Consider the following 21,599-nt stretch of genomic DNA (forward strand, 5'->3'; position numbering starts at 1 on the left):
GTGTGCGCAAGTGAACGTGAAAAAGTAGCAAAGCAAAGTAACTTTCAGCTTTTGAGCTTTCCTACCTTTCAGGTGAGCAAAGCCATCATCTACATCGAGGAGAGCAACAGCATGGCCGACGTGACCTTCCCGTCGGTGCCCAGGGTGCTTTCTCTGCTCCGTTACGACGACGCCGACGAGAACGCCGATTGGCTACCCGTGGCCGGCTACCCGCTCGTTTGTGTCACCGTACGTATCCGCCTGTCCCTAATGAACTCCGGGTGGCAGAGTGCGGCGCAGGACGTTTTAGTTAGTTTCCAGCAAGAGAAGAGAAACCGTAATCATGTAAGAAAAACATGTCTATATTATCATACATAAATACAGGTAGTCTCCGGATTACAAACAAGTTCCGTTCCCACGCTAGCAACATAACCTGAATTTCCACGTAAATCGGAATGAACCCTTTAAGTACCCCTAGATCTCAAAATAACTATCCAAAAACATGTATTATACATTATTTCAATAGAAAAAGGTAACAAATAAGATACATAGATTGATATTACTTCCCCGTGGTAACACATCACACCATAGTTCTGCTCACAAGCCAATTGTTGTAAACATTATCATTATAAAGCATTTAAGCTAGTGGACTTTGGCTATGCAAGTTAGCCAATTGTTGTGAACATTAGCATTATAAAGCATTTAAGCTAGTGGACTTTTGCTATGGAAGTTAACCAATTGTTGAAAACATTAGCATTATATAGCATTGAATGCTTTCGGACTTTTGCCATGCAGCTAGGCCAATTGTTGTAAACATTAGCATTATATAGCATTTAAGCTAGCAGACTTTTGCTCTGCAAGTTAGCCAATTATGATAACCATTACCATTACAGTGCATTTATGCTAGCTGACTTTTTTTTATGCAAGTTAGCCAATTGTTGTAAACATTAGCATTACATTGCATTTAAGCTAGTGGAATTTTGCTATGCAACTTAGCCAATTATTGTACACATTAGCATTATATAGCATTTAAGCTAGTTGTCGTTTTTAAGCAAGTTAACCAATTGTTGTAAACATAAGCATTATATATCATTCAAGCTAGCAGACTTTTGCAATGCAAGTTAGCCAATTATTATAACCATTAGCATTACATAGCATTTAAGCTAGCGGAATTTTGCTATGCAAGTTAGCCAGTTATTGTAAACATTAGCATTATATAGCATTTAAGCTAGCTGACCTTTTTAAGCAAGTTAGCCAATTGTTGTAAACATTAGCATTATATAAAATTTAAGCTAGCAGACTTTTGCTCTACAAGTTAGACAATTGTTGTAAACATTAGCTTTATATAGCATTTAAGCTAGTGGAATTTTGCTATGCAAGTCACCCAAATGTTTCAAACATTGGCATTTTATAGCATTTAAGCTAGCGGATTTTTGCTATTTAATTTAGCCCATTGTTGTAAACATTAGTATTATTTAGCATTTAAGATAGCGGATTTTTGCCATTTAATTTAGCCCATTGTTGTAAACATTAGCATTATATGGCATTTAAGCTAGCATACTTTTGCTATTCAAGTTAGCAAATTGTTATTAACATTAGCAATATATAGCACGTATGCTAGTGGACATCTGCTATGCAGGTTAGCCAATTGTTGTGAACATTAACATCATATAGCATTTAAGCTAGTGGACTTTCACTATGAAAGTTAGCCAATTGTTGTAAACATTAGCATTATATAGCATTTAAGCTAGTGGACTTCTGCTATGCAAGTTAGCCAACTGCAACAATTCAACAATTGGCTAACTTGCATAGATAAAGTCCGCTAGCTTAAATGCTATATAATGCTAATGTCTACCAGATTGTTTCTCGTACGCACTAGATTGTTTCTTACAAGAACATACCTCAATGGATGAACAATCATACTGAGCCCTTAAAGGGACATTAACAGAAGTAAAATAAATGTAAGCAATCTGGTGCGCACCAGATTGTTTTTAGAGCGCACCAGAAACCATCTGGTAAACATTAGCATTATATAGGATATAAGCTAGCAGACTATTGCCAAGCAAATTAGCCAACTGTTGTAAACATTAGCTTTATATAGCATTTAAGCTAGTGGAATTTTGCTATGCAAGTCACCCAAATGTTTTAAACATTGGCATTTTATAGCATTTAAGTGAGCGAACCTTGGCTATGCAACTTAGCCAATTGTTGTAAACATTAGCATTATATAGCATTTGGGCTAGCGGACTTTTGCCATGCAAGTTAGCAAATTGTTGTAAGCATTAGCATTAAATTGCATTTAAGCTAGCAGACATTTGCGATGCAACTTACCCAATTGTTGTAAAAATTAGCATTATGTAGCATTTAAGATAGGGGACTTTTTATATGCAAGTTAGCTCATTGTCGTAAACATTAGCATTATATAGCATTTAAGCTATAGGACTTTTGCTGTGCAAGTTTGCCAAGTAAATAGGATATATATATTTTTTAAAAATAAAAAAAATTGAAAAGATACTTTTTCATCAAGAAAAAAGATAAGCTTTTAAGAAATATGCTCATATATAGTAATAATAATAATAATAATAAAGTAGAATAAATAAATAATGTAAATAAAGTAATAATGTTAAATTTTTTTTAAAAATCATTAATTTAAAACAAAATCATTTGAAAAGTCAACTTATTATGACTATTATTTTCATTAAAAAAATAATGAATGAATAACTTATCACAACAAAAGACTTTCCTAAATCCCAGCCTGTGAAAAAATATAGAAAGCAATAAACAAGCTTGCTTGACAAGTATTTTTTTAAATTATATTTTTATGTGTTTGATCATTTTTTTCAGTGACTTCAAACACGGATCACGTTTGAAACAAAGCAAATCTTAACAAAAGCTTTAAAATGAAGTGAAATGTGTTCATGGGCAACCTTTCAAACCTGAAAAAAGAATTGTCCTTCAATCCGTTCCCTTCCTTGCTCAAATGACACACAAAAGTTTATTTACTCGCCACACGGACGTACGTGCGACACCGTGCCCGAGCCGTCTTTAGCGGCCCCCCGGGCGACGTTAATTCTCCCTCCGTGCCGCAGGCGTGTAACCTCAAATACCCGGACTACCACAAAACGGGCTCCATCTGCGTCAGCGAGAACATCAACGACACCCTGACGCGCTACCGCTGGCTCGTCGGCGCCCCCAAGGGCCCGGACGGCGTCACCGGACCCATGCGAGAAGTGGACTTTGACACCTTCTTCACCTCGTCCAAGCTCATCACGCTGGACTCGGTGTACTTCCGAGCCGGATCTAGGGTGCAGTGCGCCGCCAGGGCCGTCAACTCGGACGGCGACCAGGGGCTGGAGCTTAGCAGCTCCGTGGTGACAATCAGCACGGACGAGGGTGAGTCGATTACGTCTGCATATTAACACCACGGCGCTAGACGTCCAATCTGTTTTGTCCGGGAGGGCCATAATGTCTGATATCAACAGGAAGTGACCTCAGACTGCCCCCAAATCAACAGGAAGTGACCCAATATGTACAGGAAATGACCATGAAATTCCACCAAAGTTGTTTGTCATAGTATGTAAATGTGTGTCCCTTAAACGGTTATAAAAATTTCAAGTCATTGGAAAAACGAAATACTGCAATAGTCAACAAATATAATTAAACCTTGAAGATCCTAATGAACACATTTAACACAGCACACAAAATCTCTTCTTTTAATCTGTTGTGTTTACGAAAGCACCGAATCGCATCTGATCATAAGAAAACAAACATTTTTGCAGTGTAAGTTCTCTGTTTACCTCTCTATTTCCCGGTACTCGATTCGTCGAGAGCTCTTGTTTGTTGTGGAAATGTCTCCGCACGACGAGCAGCTGTCGACGCCGTTCCGACAGCTCTAGATCATTTCTCGCTGGTAAATGTTTCTTTTTTTTTTTTTGAGGCCCGACTAAATGTTTGATGTGCGTCAGGCATGTGCCAACCACGCGTGATGGGCACAGTGGGAGCCGAGCCCTTCTCCGCCAAGCTGCGCTACACTGGAGCCGAGGACCCCGACCATCCCAATCTTATTAAATTGACTGTCACTATGCCTCACATTGACGGTAAGAGTTTTTTAGTTAGTTAGTTTATGAAAAGTCGATTCTATCCAAAATTTTAACAGTGATTAATAGTGTGAAATTATTGTGATTAGCCCCAATTCATCACATTGTATCAGTTATTATGTGTATCAACTCCCTACATGGTTTCAACCTCAGTAAATTAAGTCATAATGCTACTTACAGCTAGTACTAGGAAGGTAGGAAGGTCCTGTTGAGGTAAGCAGGTACTGTGTTGGGAGGGAGGGATGGCGTTAGGCAGGTATTGTATGTAGGGAGGCACTGTATATGTTATATGTTAGGTCGGTATTGTATAGGTAGGTAGGGAGGTAGATATTGTGTAGGTAGGTAAGTACTGTATATGTAGGGAGGGAGGAAGGTACTGTGTAGGAGGGTAGGTGGGTAGGTACTTTGTAGGTGGGGGGGCAGGGGAGGGAGGGAAGGAGGTACTGTGTCGGTAGGTAGGTGGAGAGGTACTGTGTATGTGGAGGAATGGAAGGGGTAAAGGTAGGGAGGTACTCTTTAGGTAGTAAGGTGGGGAGGTACTGTGTCAGTAGGTAGTGTGGGGAGGTACTCTGTATGTGGAAGGGTGGTGGGAGGTAAGTAGGGAGGTACTATATACTGTATGTAGGGACGGAGGAAGGTACTATATAGGAGGGTAGGTGGGTAGGTACTGTGTAGGTGGGGGGGCAAGGGAGGGAGGGAAGGAGGTACTGTGTATGTGGAGGGATAGAGGGGGTAAAGGTATGAAGGTACTGTTTAGGTAGGAAGGTGGGAAGGTACTGTGTCGGTAGGTAGGTGGGGAGGTACTGTGTCAGTAGGGAGGTTGGAAGTTACTGTGTATGTGGAGGTATGGAGGGAGGTAAGTAGGTAGGTATTGGGTAGGTACTGTAGGTGGGTACTGTATATGTGGGGAGGGAGGAAGGTACTGTGTAGGAGGGTAGGTGGCTAGGTATTTTGCAGGTGGGGGGAGCAGGGGAGGGAGGGAAGGAGGTACTGTGTCGGTAGGTAGGTGGAGAGGTACTGTGTATGTGGAGGAATGGAAGGGGTAAAGGTAGGGAGGTACTGTTTAGGTAGTAAGGTGGGTAGGTACTGTGTCAGTAGGTAGGTGGGGAGGTACTCTGTATGTGGAAGGATGGGGGGAGGTAAGTAGGGAGGGAGGAAGGTACTGTGTAGGAGGGTAGGTGGGTAGGTACTGTGTAGGTGGGGGGAAGCAAGGGAGGTTGGGAAGGAGGTACTGTGTATGTGGAGGGATGGAGGGGGTAAAGGTAGGAAGGTACTGTTTAGGTAGGAAGGTGGGTAGGTACTGTGTCGGTAGGTAGGTGGGGAGGTACTGTGTATGTGGAGGTATGGAGGGAGGTACTGTAATTAGGTAGTTATTGGGTAGGTACTGTAGGTGGGTACTGTATATGTGGGGAGGGAGGAAGGTACTGTGTAGCTAGGTTGGTGGGTAGGTACTGTATAGGTTGGGGGGGCGAGGGAGGGAAGGAGGTACTGTCTCGGTAGGTTAGTGAGGAGGTACTGTGTATGTGGAGGAACGGAGGGGGTAAAGGTAGGGAGGTACTGTTTAGGTAGGAAGGTAGGTACTGTTGGTACTGTGTCAGTAGGTAGGAGGGTAGGTACTTTGTCGGTAGGTAAGTGGGGAGGTACTGTTTCAGTAGGTAGGTGGGTAGGTGCTTTGTATGTGGAAGGATGGAGGGAGGTAAGTAGGGAGGTACTGTATATGTAGGGAGGGAGGAAGGTACTGTGTAGGTGGGGGGGGCAATGGAGGGAGGGAAGGGAAGTGGGGAGGTACTGTGTCATGTGTAGGTAGGTAGGTAGGAACTCTGTAGTTAGGTAGGTACTGTGTAGGTACAGTAGGTACTGTAGCTAGTTAGGTAGGGAGTTAGGAAGGGAGATGAAAAAAGATCCCCCATCCTGTACATCAATTTCCAATTTACACAAGCATAATCTGTGCCCTTTTTCAAGTTACACAACGTTGCATTCAAAAATTAATTTTTTAATCTATGAAAATTTGATCAATGTAGATTAATTCCTTCCCAAAAGACGCATACACGTTTAAAAAAAATAAATAAATAAAAAAACTTTTTAAATCAACAAATCACACATGTGGTTCAGAGACAACTGTCTGTGATTATACAATTAGTCAGTGAGTGGCACCATGAGGACATTGTTTGGAGAAATTAATCTTTTCTCGAACCAATTGGCTCAAGTGGTTCAATGCTTCATGAGGCTTCATCTCACAATCACTGATTTGAGAAGCCTAAACTCTGCTTGTCAAACACAGGACGTTTGCACCAGCTATTGTTAGAACTAAATGAGAAATAAACTGTTGTAAGTAGAGACTCAGCCAAAGTACTAAAAAAGTGAGACTTTTACGCCGGAAAATACGATAAGTGTGTTCATTATTTTGTGAGTTAATGCCGAATTAACGAGTCATGCAAACCCTCTCCAGGTATGCTACCTGTCGTGTCCACTCGTCCCTTATCCAACTTTGAGCTGACCCTCAGCCCGGACGGCACCCGCGTGGGAAACCACCGTTGCTCCAACCTGCTGGACCACTCGGAAGTTACGACGCACCACGGCTTCCTGACCGACGCCACCAAGAACCCGCGGGTGATCGGCGAGACGGCGCCCTACCAGTACAGCGCCGAGCTGAGGGGCGCCGGTACGCTGCGCTTCTACCGCAACCTCAACCTGGAGGCCTGCTTGTGGGAGTTCACCAACTATTACGACATGTCCGAGCTGCTCGGAGACTGCGGAGGGACTGTCGGGACGGATGGACAGGTAAGCGCTTTCAGTGCTATTGGACGGTGCTCAATGTCCAATTATCCTTCTGCTGTGATTTTCAATGAGTTTATCACTAGTAGACGCAGGGTTCGTTCATTCGCTGCCATCCCTCCCACTTCAAATGGATTGGGTGTCTATTGCTGTCAATTGCGGCCAATAAGTTAAGCAGTGTCTGACCAATCCATGGTCGCAATTATTGTATAGTCAAGTGGGTATGTAGTAATTGAATATTAAAGGACAAAATGTTTATAGAAGTTTGTATAGGTGCAACACTATCGCAAAAAATAATTGTGTCTCGGTCTGCTTTGTAAATTAAGCAAGCGTGAGTAGTCAACAATAAGTTTTCTCTGCACTCCACTTCTTAACAGCTAAGAAAACAGCAGAATGCATTCTACTGGTAAATATTTCCACAATTATAATTTTTTTTATTTAATTTGATTTATTTTCAAATTCCTTTACTAATTAATAGTTGTTGTTTTTTTATTTTATTTTGTATTTTATTTGTGTTTCTATTTATTTTATATTCAAATGTATTTTATTTTGTATTTTTATTTTTATTCTTTATTCAAATATATTTCATTTATGTACTTATTTTATTACTATATAATACAATAATAATAATAAAAATATAAATTAAAATATTTACACAATTAGTTTTTATTTTTTTTACTGTTTTTATGTTTATTTTGTTATATACATTTTTATGTTATGAATTTCTTCTAATTATTTTTCATTAAAATTTTCATTGTATTCATCATTTTATTAAATTTATTTTATTGCATTATTTTCTCATTTACTATTTTATTTTTTATTATTTTTAATTCGATTTTTTCATTTTATTTTCTGGATTTTTATTTATTTTTTGTTAGATTTATGTTATTGTATTCATTTGTTTTTAATGTTAAATAAGAAAAATATAAAATAAAATATATAAATACATTTTTAAATATTTAATTGTTTTATTTATTATATACATTCTTATGTTAATATTTTTTTCTAATTATTCTTAATCATTTTTTCATTTGTTTTATTTTTATTTATTATTTTATTAGATTTATTTTATTGTATCTTTTTTAATATACTGATTTATTTCATTTTTTAAAATTCATTTTATTTTCTAGATTTTTATTTATTATTTTGTTAGACTTATATTACTGTATTTATTTAATTTTAATATTATATAATAAAAATATAAAATAAAATATATAAATGTTTAAATATTTAATTGTTTTTATATTTATTTTATTTATTATATACATTCGTATGTTATTAATTCTAAATATTTTTTTTAAACATTTTATTTTATTTTTTTATTTTTATTTGTTATTTTATTAGATTTATTTATTGTATTTTTTTTATGTATTAATATATTTTAATTATTTTTTTCATTTTATTTTCTAGATTTTTATTTATTAGATTTATATTATTGTTTTCATTTATTTTAATATTATATAATATAAATGTAAAATAAAATATTTACACAAATGATTAATCAGCCCTAATATTAAAAAATAAATAAATAAAAATCGGCTCTGGCGATCGATTGATACTGGTCCAAGCGATGTAGCTACAAAGTTTCATGATGATGTGTTCACGAATTACAGATATGTAGGCTTCAAAGTTAGTGTCCACAAGAACAACAACACCCTAAATGGTGACTTGACTGTGGCACTGACATTGACAATGATAGATGTCCAATTATGTGGGTCTAGGGACTTTATCATCGAGTTTATCACTCGTAGACGTCCAATTCCATTTGAACTAGGAGGGCTGGCAACCCTACAAGTGACAAAGTCATTTAAATTCCGAGCAGAAAGATAAAAAAAATCCACATGATTAGACGTCAATAGCAGCAAAACAGTTAAGAGCTGAAAGTAAACAACCTTGGCTAGTACTCATCCATCCATAATCTCATTTAACATCTGCACTGATGACAAAATCATACCCGGTGTCCGTCGTCTCCCGCCAGGGTGGCTTCATTTGTCTTGTCCATCTTGGCAAGTTTGTGAGCTCATAAAAAAGTAAAATAAAATAAAGCACCTTTTTCACAAGCCGCCTCGCCATCTGCAGCAGCAGCGGTGTGCGGTGTACCGACACTCACCAGCCACCTGGACACCTCGCTGCATCGCCTCGGAACAAAGACGGGGAGATTTAACCCCTTGATGACTGAATTCACTTTCAACAGATATACATCAAAAAGCATTGGGGGAATACCTAAGTACATGCAGTATATATATACATATATATATATATATAAATATATATATTAGGGCTGTCAAACGATTAAACTTTTTAATCGAGTTAATTACAGCTTAAAAATTAATTAATCACAATTAATCGCAATTCAAACCATCTATAAAATACGCCATATTTTTCTGTAAATTATATATATATTCTGTAAAATAAATTGTTGAAATGGAAAGATAAGACACAAGATGGGTAGATACATTCAACATAGGGTACATAAGGAACTGTATTTGTTTATTATAACAATAAATCAACAAGATGGCATTAACATTATTAACATTCTGTTAAAGCGATCCATGGATAGAAGGACTTGTAGTTCTTAAAAGATAAATGTTAGTACTAGGGCTGTCAAAATTACAAATGTCAAAAGTTAACGGGCGGTAATTAATTTTTTTAATTAATCACGTTAAAATATTTGACGCAATTAACGCATATGTCCCACTCAGACAGTATTCTGCCTTTTGGTAAGTTTTACAGCAAGGCTTTTTGTGCTGTCTAACAGTGAACTCTTGTGGTCGCTTTGCGACATGGTTTATTGTTTTCTTGCCAGTTCAATATGGCTGCACGACGTCTCGGGCTGACGCCTACCTTGTAATGTTGTGCTTATATGATCCTTGGACAAGATTTGTCCATAAGTATGGTTGTTGTAAAGAATGTACATATTATGTTAGTAAGCGAAATGTTATACTTTTTGTATGAGACGGTTTTTGTTTATGTTTAGTGAACCTGTATAGCGTGCTAAGCTAACGTTGTTGCTAATGCAATGCCTGTGTACGTTTTTTTGTAGTTTTACGACGGTCTAAAGAGGACAATGGTTTGAGGCCATTTTATTAATAAATCAGATGAAAAAGGAAAAAGTGTGATTATTAAGGCGTCGTTCACTAGCTGTCTAGCTTTGGAAAAAGTAGACGCTTCGGAGTGAGGACAGCATAGACAGATTTAAATGACAGTAGAGTGAAATGCCCATTACATTGCTTATGTACCGTATGTTGAATGTATATATCCATCTTGTGTCTTAGCTTTCCATTCCAACAATTTATTTTACAGAATATATATATAATTTACAGAAAAATATGGCATATTTTATAGATGGTTTGAATTGCGATTAATTGCGATTAATTACGATTAATTAATTTTTAAGCTGTAATTAATTTGATTAAAAATTTTAATCGTTTCACAGCCCTAGTTAGTACAAGTTATTAAAATTTTATGTTAAAACCCCTCTTAATGTTTTCGTTTTAATAACATTTGTAAAAGTTTCAATCAAAAAATAAACTAGTAGCCCGCCATTGTTGATGTCAATAATTACTTACACAATGCTCATGGGTGCTGAAGCTTATAAAATCAGTAGCACCCAAGCGCCAGCAGAGGGCGGCAAAACTCCATAAAACACAATTAACAAGAGGGCATTTCTTCTGGCAACATATTTTGATTTAAAATGACCTGGTATTTCAAAGCATTCATGATGCCATGCACCCTAACAAGGTTCCCAGGACGCTTTGGAAGCGAAACAGCCCCACAGCATCACTGACCCACCCCCATACTTCACAGTGGGTATGAGGGGCTTTTCAGCATGCGCATCTTTCGTGGAACGCCAGACCCACTTAGAGTGTTTGTTGCCAAAAAGCTCAATCTTGGTCTCATCTGACCAAAGCACACGGTCCCAGTTGAAGCCTGGGACTGTGTGTATTTTTGTGTGACCTTTGAGATTTTCTTGAAGTTTTTTCATTGAAAAAAGGGTTTTGGATACCCATCCAGGTACAGTAAATAATAAATAATGAAAGGTTTAGGGTTTTTTCAAGTCGTATTTTTTTAACTAAATTTTAGACGTCAATTAATGATTCTAAGCTAAAAATAATAGACATTTCAAATAATAAGTATAATTACCTTCTTTTTATGGCTGGGTTGAAACAACGGCGGTTGTGCGGTGTCTGTAAAAGGGTGTCTCCAGGGTAAAACGGATAAATTAAAAATAGTTCGAGGGCATAATGCGACATGAAACTGCTATGGCAGCATATAGACATTTTTTTCGGTCAAACACAGCAGTTCGTTGATCATATGATCATACATCTGTGAGTTCACCTCAGTTCATATAGTAAGCTAGAGAGCCTCTTCAGTGCGTTGTCATCCAATCCATCCCACGTGTTCATACAAAGAACGCCAAAATTTCTGAAAATCCAGTCTGCGTTTTCACTATGACTTTGCTCGCATTCGGTACCCTGCCCGGCAGCATGTGTGTGTACCTCTGACGCACACAGAACAGAGCATGAACTGATGGATGAAGGATGGACATAAGAAGGTTTTTCAAGAAAGTGAGTATTTATCACTGTTGGTAGTTAGTTAGCGCCAGCTAACAGCAGAAAGTCCCATGTAAGTAATAAACAAAATGCAAAAGCAATAATAATGATAATGAATATAAATTATCAGTCTTTGTTAGCTGTTTGTGAAGTTTTGTGCTTGTACGCTACGTTCACTTACATCCTGTGCATCTCCTGGGCGGCTGAGCCCCCCCGTTCTTAAAACCTAGTTTACCCCCCTGCATAATTGTTAAATATAAATTCAGCCGTCAAGGGGTTAAAGCGCAATTTGAGGGAGTTTTAAACAGCAAGTGAGCTGTGTCAAGTCCAACTCATCTAAGTACTTGGCTGTTAATGGTCTGTTTCATCTTCAGCTTTTATGACTCATACACAATTTATCATAAAAATACATGGCGAATATCCATCCAATATGTTCCATTGAGATATCGAGCGTGATGTCAGCAGTCTTGAAAATCATATCAGGGCAGCTAATAATATCTTTAATCAATATAACCAAGTCTATAAGGAGCGCGTAGTGCGCATAATGCATTTTGTGCTGAGTTTACATTGCCGACTGCAGGTTGTTTGCTTGTTTAGAAGCCTGATTATCAATACCATAAATAAGATGTGCCACAGTGCTACATTAATTATTAATCTTGTGAGTATGCCTCTGGTCCGTGCTCATTAATGAAATCTCTCAGCTATACTTCTGTGTGATAAAATTCAGAGGTGCGTGTAAGTCACTATGTGCATGATGTTCAGTCCATTTTAACAGGGAAGCTGCAAATGAATGGATGGCTATCAGTGTCAATGGCAGCTAATAAGTTAAACTTTGGCCTTTGCAATGTGTAAGATTGGTGGCCAAAAATGGTATTGCAACCAGTTTCCAAATGATTTCTGGAGAAAGTGCATTGGTGGTTCTACAAGTACACACATTTGTAGTACAAGACCATGCAAGTACATGTCCTTATAGTACAATCAAGTACACATCTTTGTACTACAAATACAGGCAAGCACACGTCTTTGTAGTACAAGTCCCCGTAAGCACACATACTTGTAGTACAAGTACACACAAGCTCACATATTTGTAGTACATGTATATGCAAGTACATGCCCTTGTAGTACAAGTACAGGCAAGTACACCTGTTTTATAGTACAAGTACGGGCAAGTACACATGTTTGTAGTACAAGTACGGGCAAGTACACGTGTTTGTAGTAAAAGTACAAGGCAAGTACATGTGTTTTTAGTACAAATACAGACTAGTACACGTCTTTGTTGTACAAATGATTGCAAATGGACACATGTTTATGCTAGTAAACGCAAGTTCACATACTTGTAGTGCAAGTACATGCACTTTGTAGTTCAAGTACACATATTTGTGGTACAAGTACACGCAAGTACAAGTTATTATATTACAAGCAAGTACACGTCTTTGTACTACGAGTATAGGCAAGTAAACGTACTTGCAGTACAAGTACACACATTTGTGGTACAAGTACACGCAACTACAAGTTCATATTGTACAAGCAAGTACACCTCTTTGTACTACAAGTACAGGCAAGTACACGCAGTTGTAGAACAAGTACACACACTTGTAGTACAAGTACACGCAAGTACACCTACTTGCAGTACAAGGACAGGCAAGTACACGCACTTGCAGTACAAGTACTAGCAAGTATATGCACTTGTAGTACAAGTATACCCAAGTACACCCACTGCTGTTATGACGGCAAGCCGTTAATGTGGATCCAAAAACACAGACCAGGAGATCAATAGAGCAAATGTTTGTGTTTAATTAGTATAACAAAGGGAGCACGCTAGAAAACGCGAATGTAACAAGTACAACTTAGGGAGCACGCTAGAAAACGCGGATATAACAAGTACAACTTAGGGAGCACGCTAGAAAACGCGGATATAACAAGTATAACTAAAAGAGCACCCAAGATGGCGTGAATATAACAGAGTACAAAATCCTAACTACAAAATCCAGAAGAGCACAAAAGTAAATAAGATCAAACCAGAACACGACCGAAGAACGTCGGAAGGCACCGAGGATGACGATGAGCACACAGCGGTAAGCAAGGCAGGAACAAGCATATGCAATAGTCCGACACTCGCAGACGGTGACAGGAGTCCTTAAATAATGAGCGCTCCTAATGCGCCACAGGTGTGCGGCCACGGCCCCGCCCATCCAGCTGAATCAGATGCTGGAAAGAAAAAACAACTGAGAGGGCATACAGATATGACACTTGCAGTGCAAGTTCGGGCAAGTACGCGCACTTATATTACAAGTACTAGCTAGTACACGCACTTGTAGTACATGTACAAACGCATTTTTGTACAAGTACACGCACTTGCAGTACAAGTACGGGCAAGTACACGCACTTGCAGTACAAGTACAGGCAAGTACACGCACTTGCAGTACAAGTACAGGCAAGTATACACAGTTGCAGTACAAGTATGGGGCAAATACACCCACTTGTAGTAGAAGTACTAGCAAGTATATGCAATTGTAGTACAAGTACTAGCAAGTACACACACTTGTAATACAAGTACTAGCAAGTACATACATTTGTAGTACAAGTACAAGTACACACACTTGCAGTACAAGTAAGGGCAAGTACACCCACTTGTAGTACAAGTACACGCACTTATAGTGCAAGTACACTCACTTGCAGTACAAGTAAGGGCAAGTACACGCACTTGCAGTACAAGTATGGGGCAAGTACATCCACTTGTAGTAGAAGTACTAGCAAGTACTCGCAATTGTAGTAGAAGTACTAGCAAGTACTTGCAATTGTAGTATAAGTACTAGCAAGTACACGCACTTGTAATACAAGTACCAGTAAGTACACACACTTGTACTACAAGTATACACAAGTACACCCGATTGCAGTACATGTAATAGCATGTACACGCACTTGTAGTACAAGTACACGCACTTATAGTGCAAGTACACACACTTGCAGTCCAAGTACGGGCAAGTACACCCACTTGTAGTACCAATACACGCACTTGTAGTACAAGTACAGGCAAATACAACCACTTGTAGTACAAGGACTAGCTAGTACACACACTTATAGTACAAGTACATGCACTTATAATACAACTACGCGTAAGTACACACACTTGCAGTACAAGTACAGGCAAGTTCACCCGCTTGTAGTACAAGTACTAGCTAGTAAACACACTTATAGTACAAGTACACACACTTGTAGTACAAGTACTGGCAAGTACACACACTTGTAGTACAAGTACTAGCAAGTATATGCACTTGTAGTACAAGTATACCCAAGTACACCCACTTGCAGTGCAAGTTCGGGCAAGTACGCGCACTTATATTACAAGTACTAGCTAGTACACGCACTTGTAGTACATGTACACACGCATTTTTGTGCAAGTACACGCACTTGCAGTACAAGTACGGGCAAGTACACGCACTTGCAGTACAAGTACGGGCAAGTACACGCACTTGCAGTACAAGTACAGGCAAGTACACGCACTTGCAGTACAAGTATGGGGCAAATACACCCACTTGTAGTAGAAGTACTAGCAAGTATATGCAATTGTAGTACAAGTACTAGCAAGTACACACACTTGTAATACAAGTACTAGCAAGTACATACATTTGTAGTACAAGTACAAGTACACACACTTGCAGTACAAGTAAGGGCAAGTACACCCACTTGTAGTACAAGTACACGCACTTATAGTGCAAGTACACTCACTTGCAGTCCAAGTACGGGCAAGTACACCCACTTGTAGTACCAATACACGCACTTGTAGTACAAGTACAGGCAAATACAACCACTTGTAGTACAAGGACTAGCTAGTACACACACTTATAGTACAAGTACATGCACTTATAGTACAACTACGCGTAAGTACACACACTTGCAGTACAAGTACAGGCAAGTTCACCCGCTTGTAGTACAAGTACTAGCTAGTAAACACACTTATAGTACAAGTACACGCACTTGTAGTACAAGTACTGGCAAGTACACACACTTGTAGTACAAGTACGGGCAAGTACACGCGTCTGTAGTACAAATCAGGCAAAGTAAACGCATTTGTAGTACACATCGGGCAAGTACATGCGTTTCTAGTACAAATCGGGCAAGTACACGCGTCTGTAGTACACATCGGGCAAGTACATGCGTTTCTCCTCCAAACACGAGAACCTGTGTTTCTACCAAAAAGTTCTATTTTGGTTTCATCTGATCATAACACATTCTCCCAGTCCTCTTCTGGATCATCCAAATGCTCTCTAGCGAACCGCAGACGGCCTGGACGTGTACTTTCTTCAGCTGGGGGACACGTCTGGCAGTGCAGGATTTGAGTCCCTGGCGGCGCATTGTGTTACTGATAATAGCCTTTGTTACTGTGGTCCCAGCTCTCTGTAGGTCATTCACTAGGTCCCCCCGTGTGGTTCTGGAATTTTTGCTCACCGTTCTTGTTATCATTTTGACGCCACGGAGTGAGATCTTGCACAGAGCCCCAGATCGAGGGGGATTATCAGTCTTCCATTTTCTAGTAGTTGCTCCCACAGTTGATTATTTACACCAAGCGTTTTACCTATTGAAGATTCAGTCTTCACAGCATAGTGCAGGTCTACAATTTTGTCTCCTGTGTCCTTCGACAGCTCTTTGGTCTTGGCCATAGTGGAGTTTGGAGTGTGACTGACTGAGGTTGTGGACAGGTGTCTTTTATACCGATAATGAGTTAAAACAGGTGACATTAATACATGTAACGAGTGGAGCCTCGTTAGAGGAAGTTAGACCTCTTTGACAGCCAGAAATCTTGCTTGTTTGTAGGTGACCAAATACTTCTTTTCCACACTAATTTGGAAATAAATTCTTTAAAAATCAAACAATGTGATTTTCTGGGTTTTTTCCACATTCTGTCTCTCATGGTTGAGGTTTACCCATGTTGACAATTACAAGCCTCTCTAATCTTTTCAGGTAGGAGAACTTGCACAATTGGTGGTTGACTAAATACTTATTTGCCCCACTGTATGTCGTACAAGTACAGGCAATACAGGTACAGGTACAGGTATTTGTTTATTATGACAATAAATCCTCAAGATGGCATTTACATTATTAACATTCTTTCTGTGAGAGGGATCCACGGATAGAATGACTTGTAATTCTTAAAGGATAAATGTGACTTTGTATATTGTGACTAAATATTGCCATCTAGTGTATTTGTTGAGCTTTCAGTAAATGATACTGTACCCATTTAACTGTTCTGCCCAAATGCATGATGGGAAGTGCAACCATGACTGTGCGTCGTGGTACCAATTGATATATCTTCTCTGCGTTGGGAAATAAAATAGGGTGTGATCAATTACTATCTTTCTTCCCCACATTGCTTTCCACGATATTTCTAATCGTAGGGAGAGGGATTGCAAGGCTTTAGCCAATTAAAAAAAGGCTCCAAAGGCTGCCAAAATTCACTCTACTCATTTTACGCTGCCTTTTAGCTCTATATATACAGTAGGTAAAACGGTGCCATTACAGATTGAACGTGACAATGCGTGAGCGGGTCGTGCAGCGCATGCATTAATTGCGTTAAATATTTTAACGTGATAAATTTTTCAAAAAATTAATTACCACCGTTAACGGGATAAATTTGATAACCCTACCTTAAGCCTAAACTAAAGTCTCTGGATGAGTGTAACATATTATGTCTGTAACGTTAAATACAATTAGAAAACGATTTAATTAAAAAATATATATACATTAAAAAAAGGCATGTCCGATATGTTTTTTGCCGATTCCGATACTTTGTAAATGACGTGATCGGAGATCGGGACATCTCTAATTATTATTAAATATTTTGGAAGAACCGTTCATTTTGGCAAAAACTGAATTGAACCTATTGTGACATACAGTATGTTGGAATATGTTGACGTTGGAACGATAGGTGAAAGCGTGTGGAAGGAGTATCGTACCCAAAAACCAAGGAGAATAAGATTAAAGAGAAGAAGAAGAAAAAGAAACGGAATATTATAGACTGCAGCTTTTGCTTCAGATGCAAAGGGATCATCAATTAGATGTGGCATGTAACTACAGTACGCTTCATTGAGAGGACGGCACAGACTAGGATTAGCATAAAACACCTCAGCATATAAGCGAACAAATAAAACATCTCGAGCAGAGACTGCTGCTTTGATTTGCAAACGCTGACCCCGCTGACTAACGGAAGGATTGACCCGCTCGGTGCGCAATGTCACAGCTTAGCGGAACCGCGGGAATCCATTAAAGCTCAGCGGGTCGCGTCAGGAGGAAGGATTCATTTGAAGACCTGACGTGCAGCCCGGAGGCTCGTCTGCGCAGGCGGCAACACGTGCGGCGGGTCAGAGAGGTGCGGATTCTTGCTTTTTAGTGCCTCGCTTGCCGTTACAAGTCGAGCCAAATGTGCGCTTCTCAACTTTTGAACGCGTTTGCCACCTGCTGTTTGCACTCGAATGCACACAAATGTGGGAATGTGATTTGCTACGAGGAACTCAAACAATGAAACATAATTACAAGACATCAAGGTTATACTGTAAAATCAATTGAATAAAATACCTTGCATTCAAACTAGGGTTTCACCGATACCATTTTATGGTTCCCGATACCGATTCCCCCTCTGTATGGTATCTGGTGCTGCAACGATTCATCGGTTAATTCGGGTAATTTGATTAGAAAAGAACTGATTCGTTTCATCATAATGGTGTTTCAATGGTTTGTTCTGGACGTGTTGAGTTTAGCTTTATCAATTTGGGGGGGGATACACTGCCCACTAGTGGGAACAGTGAATATGACACAATTATCTCAAAATCTGTCTTCATCTCGACCTTGTCTTGGTCTCGACTCCAGAAAGTATTTCTTTTGCCTTGGTCTTGTGTTGATCTCAACTTCTGAAAGTTTAATCTTATCTTGCTCTTGACTCCAAAAAGTCTTGTTCTTGTCTTGGTCTCAACATCCAAAAGTCCTGGTCCTGGTCTTGTCCTGATTTCAATTCCAAAAAAGTCTTAGTCTTGTTCTGGTTCAGATTCCCAAGAAGTCTTGATCTTGTGTTGGTCGTGTCTTGATCTTAACTTCTGAATATTTGGTATTTTTTCGTGATTGACTTCCCTAAGTCTTGGTCTCAACTCCTGAAAGTCTTGGTCTTGACTTGACCTCAACTTCCAAGTCCTGGTCCTTGTCTGGTCAACTTCTGAAAGTTCGGTCTTTTCTCGGTATTGACTCCCCAAAGTCGTGGTCTTCTCTTACTCTCAATTCCCCAAAAGTCTTGATCTTCTCTCGGTCAAGATTCACAAAAGTCTCGGTTTTGTCTTAATTATGGTCTTGTCTATATCCCGACTTCCAAATGTCTTGGTCTTGTCTTGGTCTTGAGTCACTAAAAGTCTTGGTCTTGACTCTCAAAAGTCTTGGTTTTGTCTTGGTCTTGTCTTGATCTCAATATCTGCAAGTCTTGGTCTGTTTTCATCTCGACTTCCTGAAAATTTGGTCTTGTCTTTGTTTCGAATCCGAAAAAGTCTTGATCTTGTGTTGGTCTTGACCTCCGAAAGTCTTGGTTTTGTCTTTGTCTTCGTCTCTGTTTTGACTTCTGAAAGTTTGGTCTTGTCTCGATTTCGATTCCCAAAAATGTCTCAATCTTATCTCTATTTCGACAATCTTGATCTCAAAATCTGAATATCTTGGTCTGTCTTCATTTGGACTTCTGAAATTTTGGTCTTGTCTTCGTTTTGATTCAGAAAAAGACTTGATCCTGTCTTGGTCTTGACCTCCGAAAGTCTTTGTTTTGGTCTTGACTTGATTTCAACTTCTGAAAGTTTGGTCTTTTCTGGATTTCCACCCCCAAAAGTCTTGGTCATGTCACGGTATGGACATCCACAAGTTTTGGGTGTGTCTTGGACTCCACTCCCAAAAGTCTTGATCTTTTCTTGCTCTCTACTCCCTAAACTCTTGGTTTTGCATTGGTTTTGGTCTTGACTTGATATCAATTTCTGAAAGTTTGCCCTTATCCCAGGATTGACTTGCCACAAGTCAACTCACTCACGCGAGTCTTAGTTTTCGATTGGTCTTGTCTTGATCTTGTCCGGATCTTCTCAACTTCTGAAAGTTTAGTCTTGCCTCAGTCTCCACTCCTAAAGTTTTGGTGTATTCTCGGTATGGACATCCACAAGTCTTGGTTTTGTCTTGGACTCTACTCCCAAAAGTCTTGATCCAGTCTTGGTCTCAACTCCCAAAAGTCTGTTTTACATTGGTTTTTGTCTTGATTTGATCTAAAAATCTGAACGTCTTGGTCTTTCTTCATCTCGACTTCTGAAAATTTGGTGTTGTCATGGTTTCAATTCCGAAAAAATATTGATCATTTCTTGGTCTTGACTCCCGAAAGTCCTGATGTTGCCTTTGTTTGGTCTTGGCTTGAAAGATTCAGATTCAAGACCTAGACTCCAAGATTCAAGACAAGATTCAACAACTTTCAGATCCCAACTTCTGAAAGTTTGGTCTTGTCTCGATCGCCACTCCCAAAAGTCTTGTTCTTGTCTTGGTATGGACATCCACAAGTCTTTGGTGTGTCCTGGATTCTACTCCCAAAAGTCTTGATTTTGCCTTGCTTTTGGTTTTGACTTGATCTCATTTTCTGAAAGTTTGGTACTATCTCAGGACTGACTTTCCAGAAGTCTTGGTTTTTGTTTTTGATCTTGTCTTGGTTATGACTCACCAAAGTCTTAGTTTGTCTTGTATTTTTTTTTTGTCCTGATATAAACTTCTGAGAGTTTTGTCTCCTAAAAGTCTTGGTCCTTTCTCGGTTTGGACATCCACAAGTCTTGGTATTATCTTGGTCTCTACTCCTAATAATTATGCCTTGTCTTGGTCACGCTGAGTTCTTGTCTCAGGTTAAGGTCTTGAGCACTACAATGTGCTTTGCATCACACTTAAAAACATAGAATATTTCTATTTACATAAATCCCTGTTTTGTTGAATCTCCTCATGCCTGTCCACTGCAAAATAAAGACCACCGCATATTTTAAATATTTTGCCAAGGGCTACATTTAATGAGGCAACACGTTTGCCAGCGGCTTCAAACACTCCCTCGCCGCTTGTCTTCATTTAATTGTGTTTTAGTGGATCGGCAAGGTGATTTAGTAATCATCTCTCTGCCTCTCAACGCACTCATTTGGTACCAACAGCACTGAAACATCTCGTCTCGCCTCTCACGGCAGGTACTCAACCTGGTCCAGTCCTACGTGACGCTGCGGGTTCCACTCCACGTGTCCTACGTGTTCCACTCGCCGGCAGGTGCCGGCGGCTGGCAGCATTTCGACCTGCAGTCTGAGCTGAGGCTGACTTTCGTGTACGACACCGCCATCTTGTGGAGGGACGGCATCGGCAGCCCGCCGGAAGCGGAGCTTCAAGGTAAGCGACGGTATCTCAGGGCAAGATCGCTGTTTTTGTCAGGGTACATTTTTTGTGGTCTTTGCAGGCGCGCTCTACCCGACCAGCATGCGGATTAACGAGCAGGGACGCCTGGTGGTCAACTTTCGTACTGAAGCTCGGTTTCGAGGACTCTTTGTCGTCAGGCATCCTGGTATGGATAAAGATCAATCTAAATGGCTGAAAATATTGAAATACCGTCAAAATATAGAAGAAAAAATTTATGCTTTTGCTATTTCTCTATAAATAAAAATATTAATAATAATATTTTTAAATTAAAATAACATTAAAATAATTTTTAAAAAAATCTCAATGAAATAAATAATAAATAAATCTAATATAATAATAATAATACTAACTAATAAAAATTAATAAATAGATTTTTAAAAATTATAGTTGTAATTTATTGAAATAATGTCAAATTATGTAAGCAAAAGTTAGGAGTTGACAGGAAAAATAAACATTTTAGCCAAAATGAAGTTGATATTAAATAAATAAAAAATAAAATAAAATTTGAAATATCGTTTAAATTTTAAAAACTAATAATAATTTGAAATTTAAAAAAAATCTAAACAAAATAAGGACAAATAATCAATTGAACAAAATAATATTAATAATAATGATTATACTAATATGACAAAACATATATTTTAAAAAATCTAAATTTTAAATTATCTAAATAAAAGCAATAACTTTCGATTTTACAGGAAATTTTATCAGAAATAAAATAAATAGTTACTACTTCAAATAAGAATAAAATAAA

General features: G+C 38.8%; 1 protein-coding gene across 1 annotated transcript in view; it reads left to right on the top strand.

Annotated features, from left to right (window-relative positions):
• LOC130917272 (FRAS1-related extracellular matrix protein 2-like) overlaps window positions 1-21,599 on the top strand; it is a 231,029-nt gene that overhangs the window by 194,331 nt on the left and 15,099 nt on the right. Inside the window, exons 13-18 of the mRNA XM_057838514.1 lie at window positions 73-228; window positions 3,069-3,372; window positions 3,945-4,076; window positions 6,526-6,857; window positions 20,626-20,818; window positions 20,886-20,990. Coding sequence (XP_057694497.1) covers window positions 73-228; window positions 3,069-3,372; window positions 3,945-4,076; window positions 6,526-6,857; window positions 20,626-20,818; window positions 20,886-20,990 — 1,222 coding nt within the window. The remainder of the gene's footprint in view (window positions 1-72; window positions 229-3,068; window positions 3,373-3,944; window positions 4,077-6,525; window positions 6,858-20,625; window positions 20,819-20,885; window positions 20,991-21,599) is intronic.

Source organism: Corythoichthys intestinalis, chromosome 6, assembly GCF_030265065.1.
Source record: "Corythoichthys intestinalis isolate RoL2023-P3 chromosome 6, ASM3026506v1, whole genome shotgun sequence".
NCBI classification, from domain to species: domain Eukaryota; kingdom Metazoa; phylum Chordata; class Actinopteri; order Syngnathiformes; family Syngnathidae; genus Corythoichthys; species Corythoichthys intestinalis.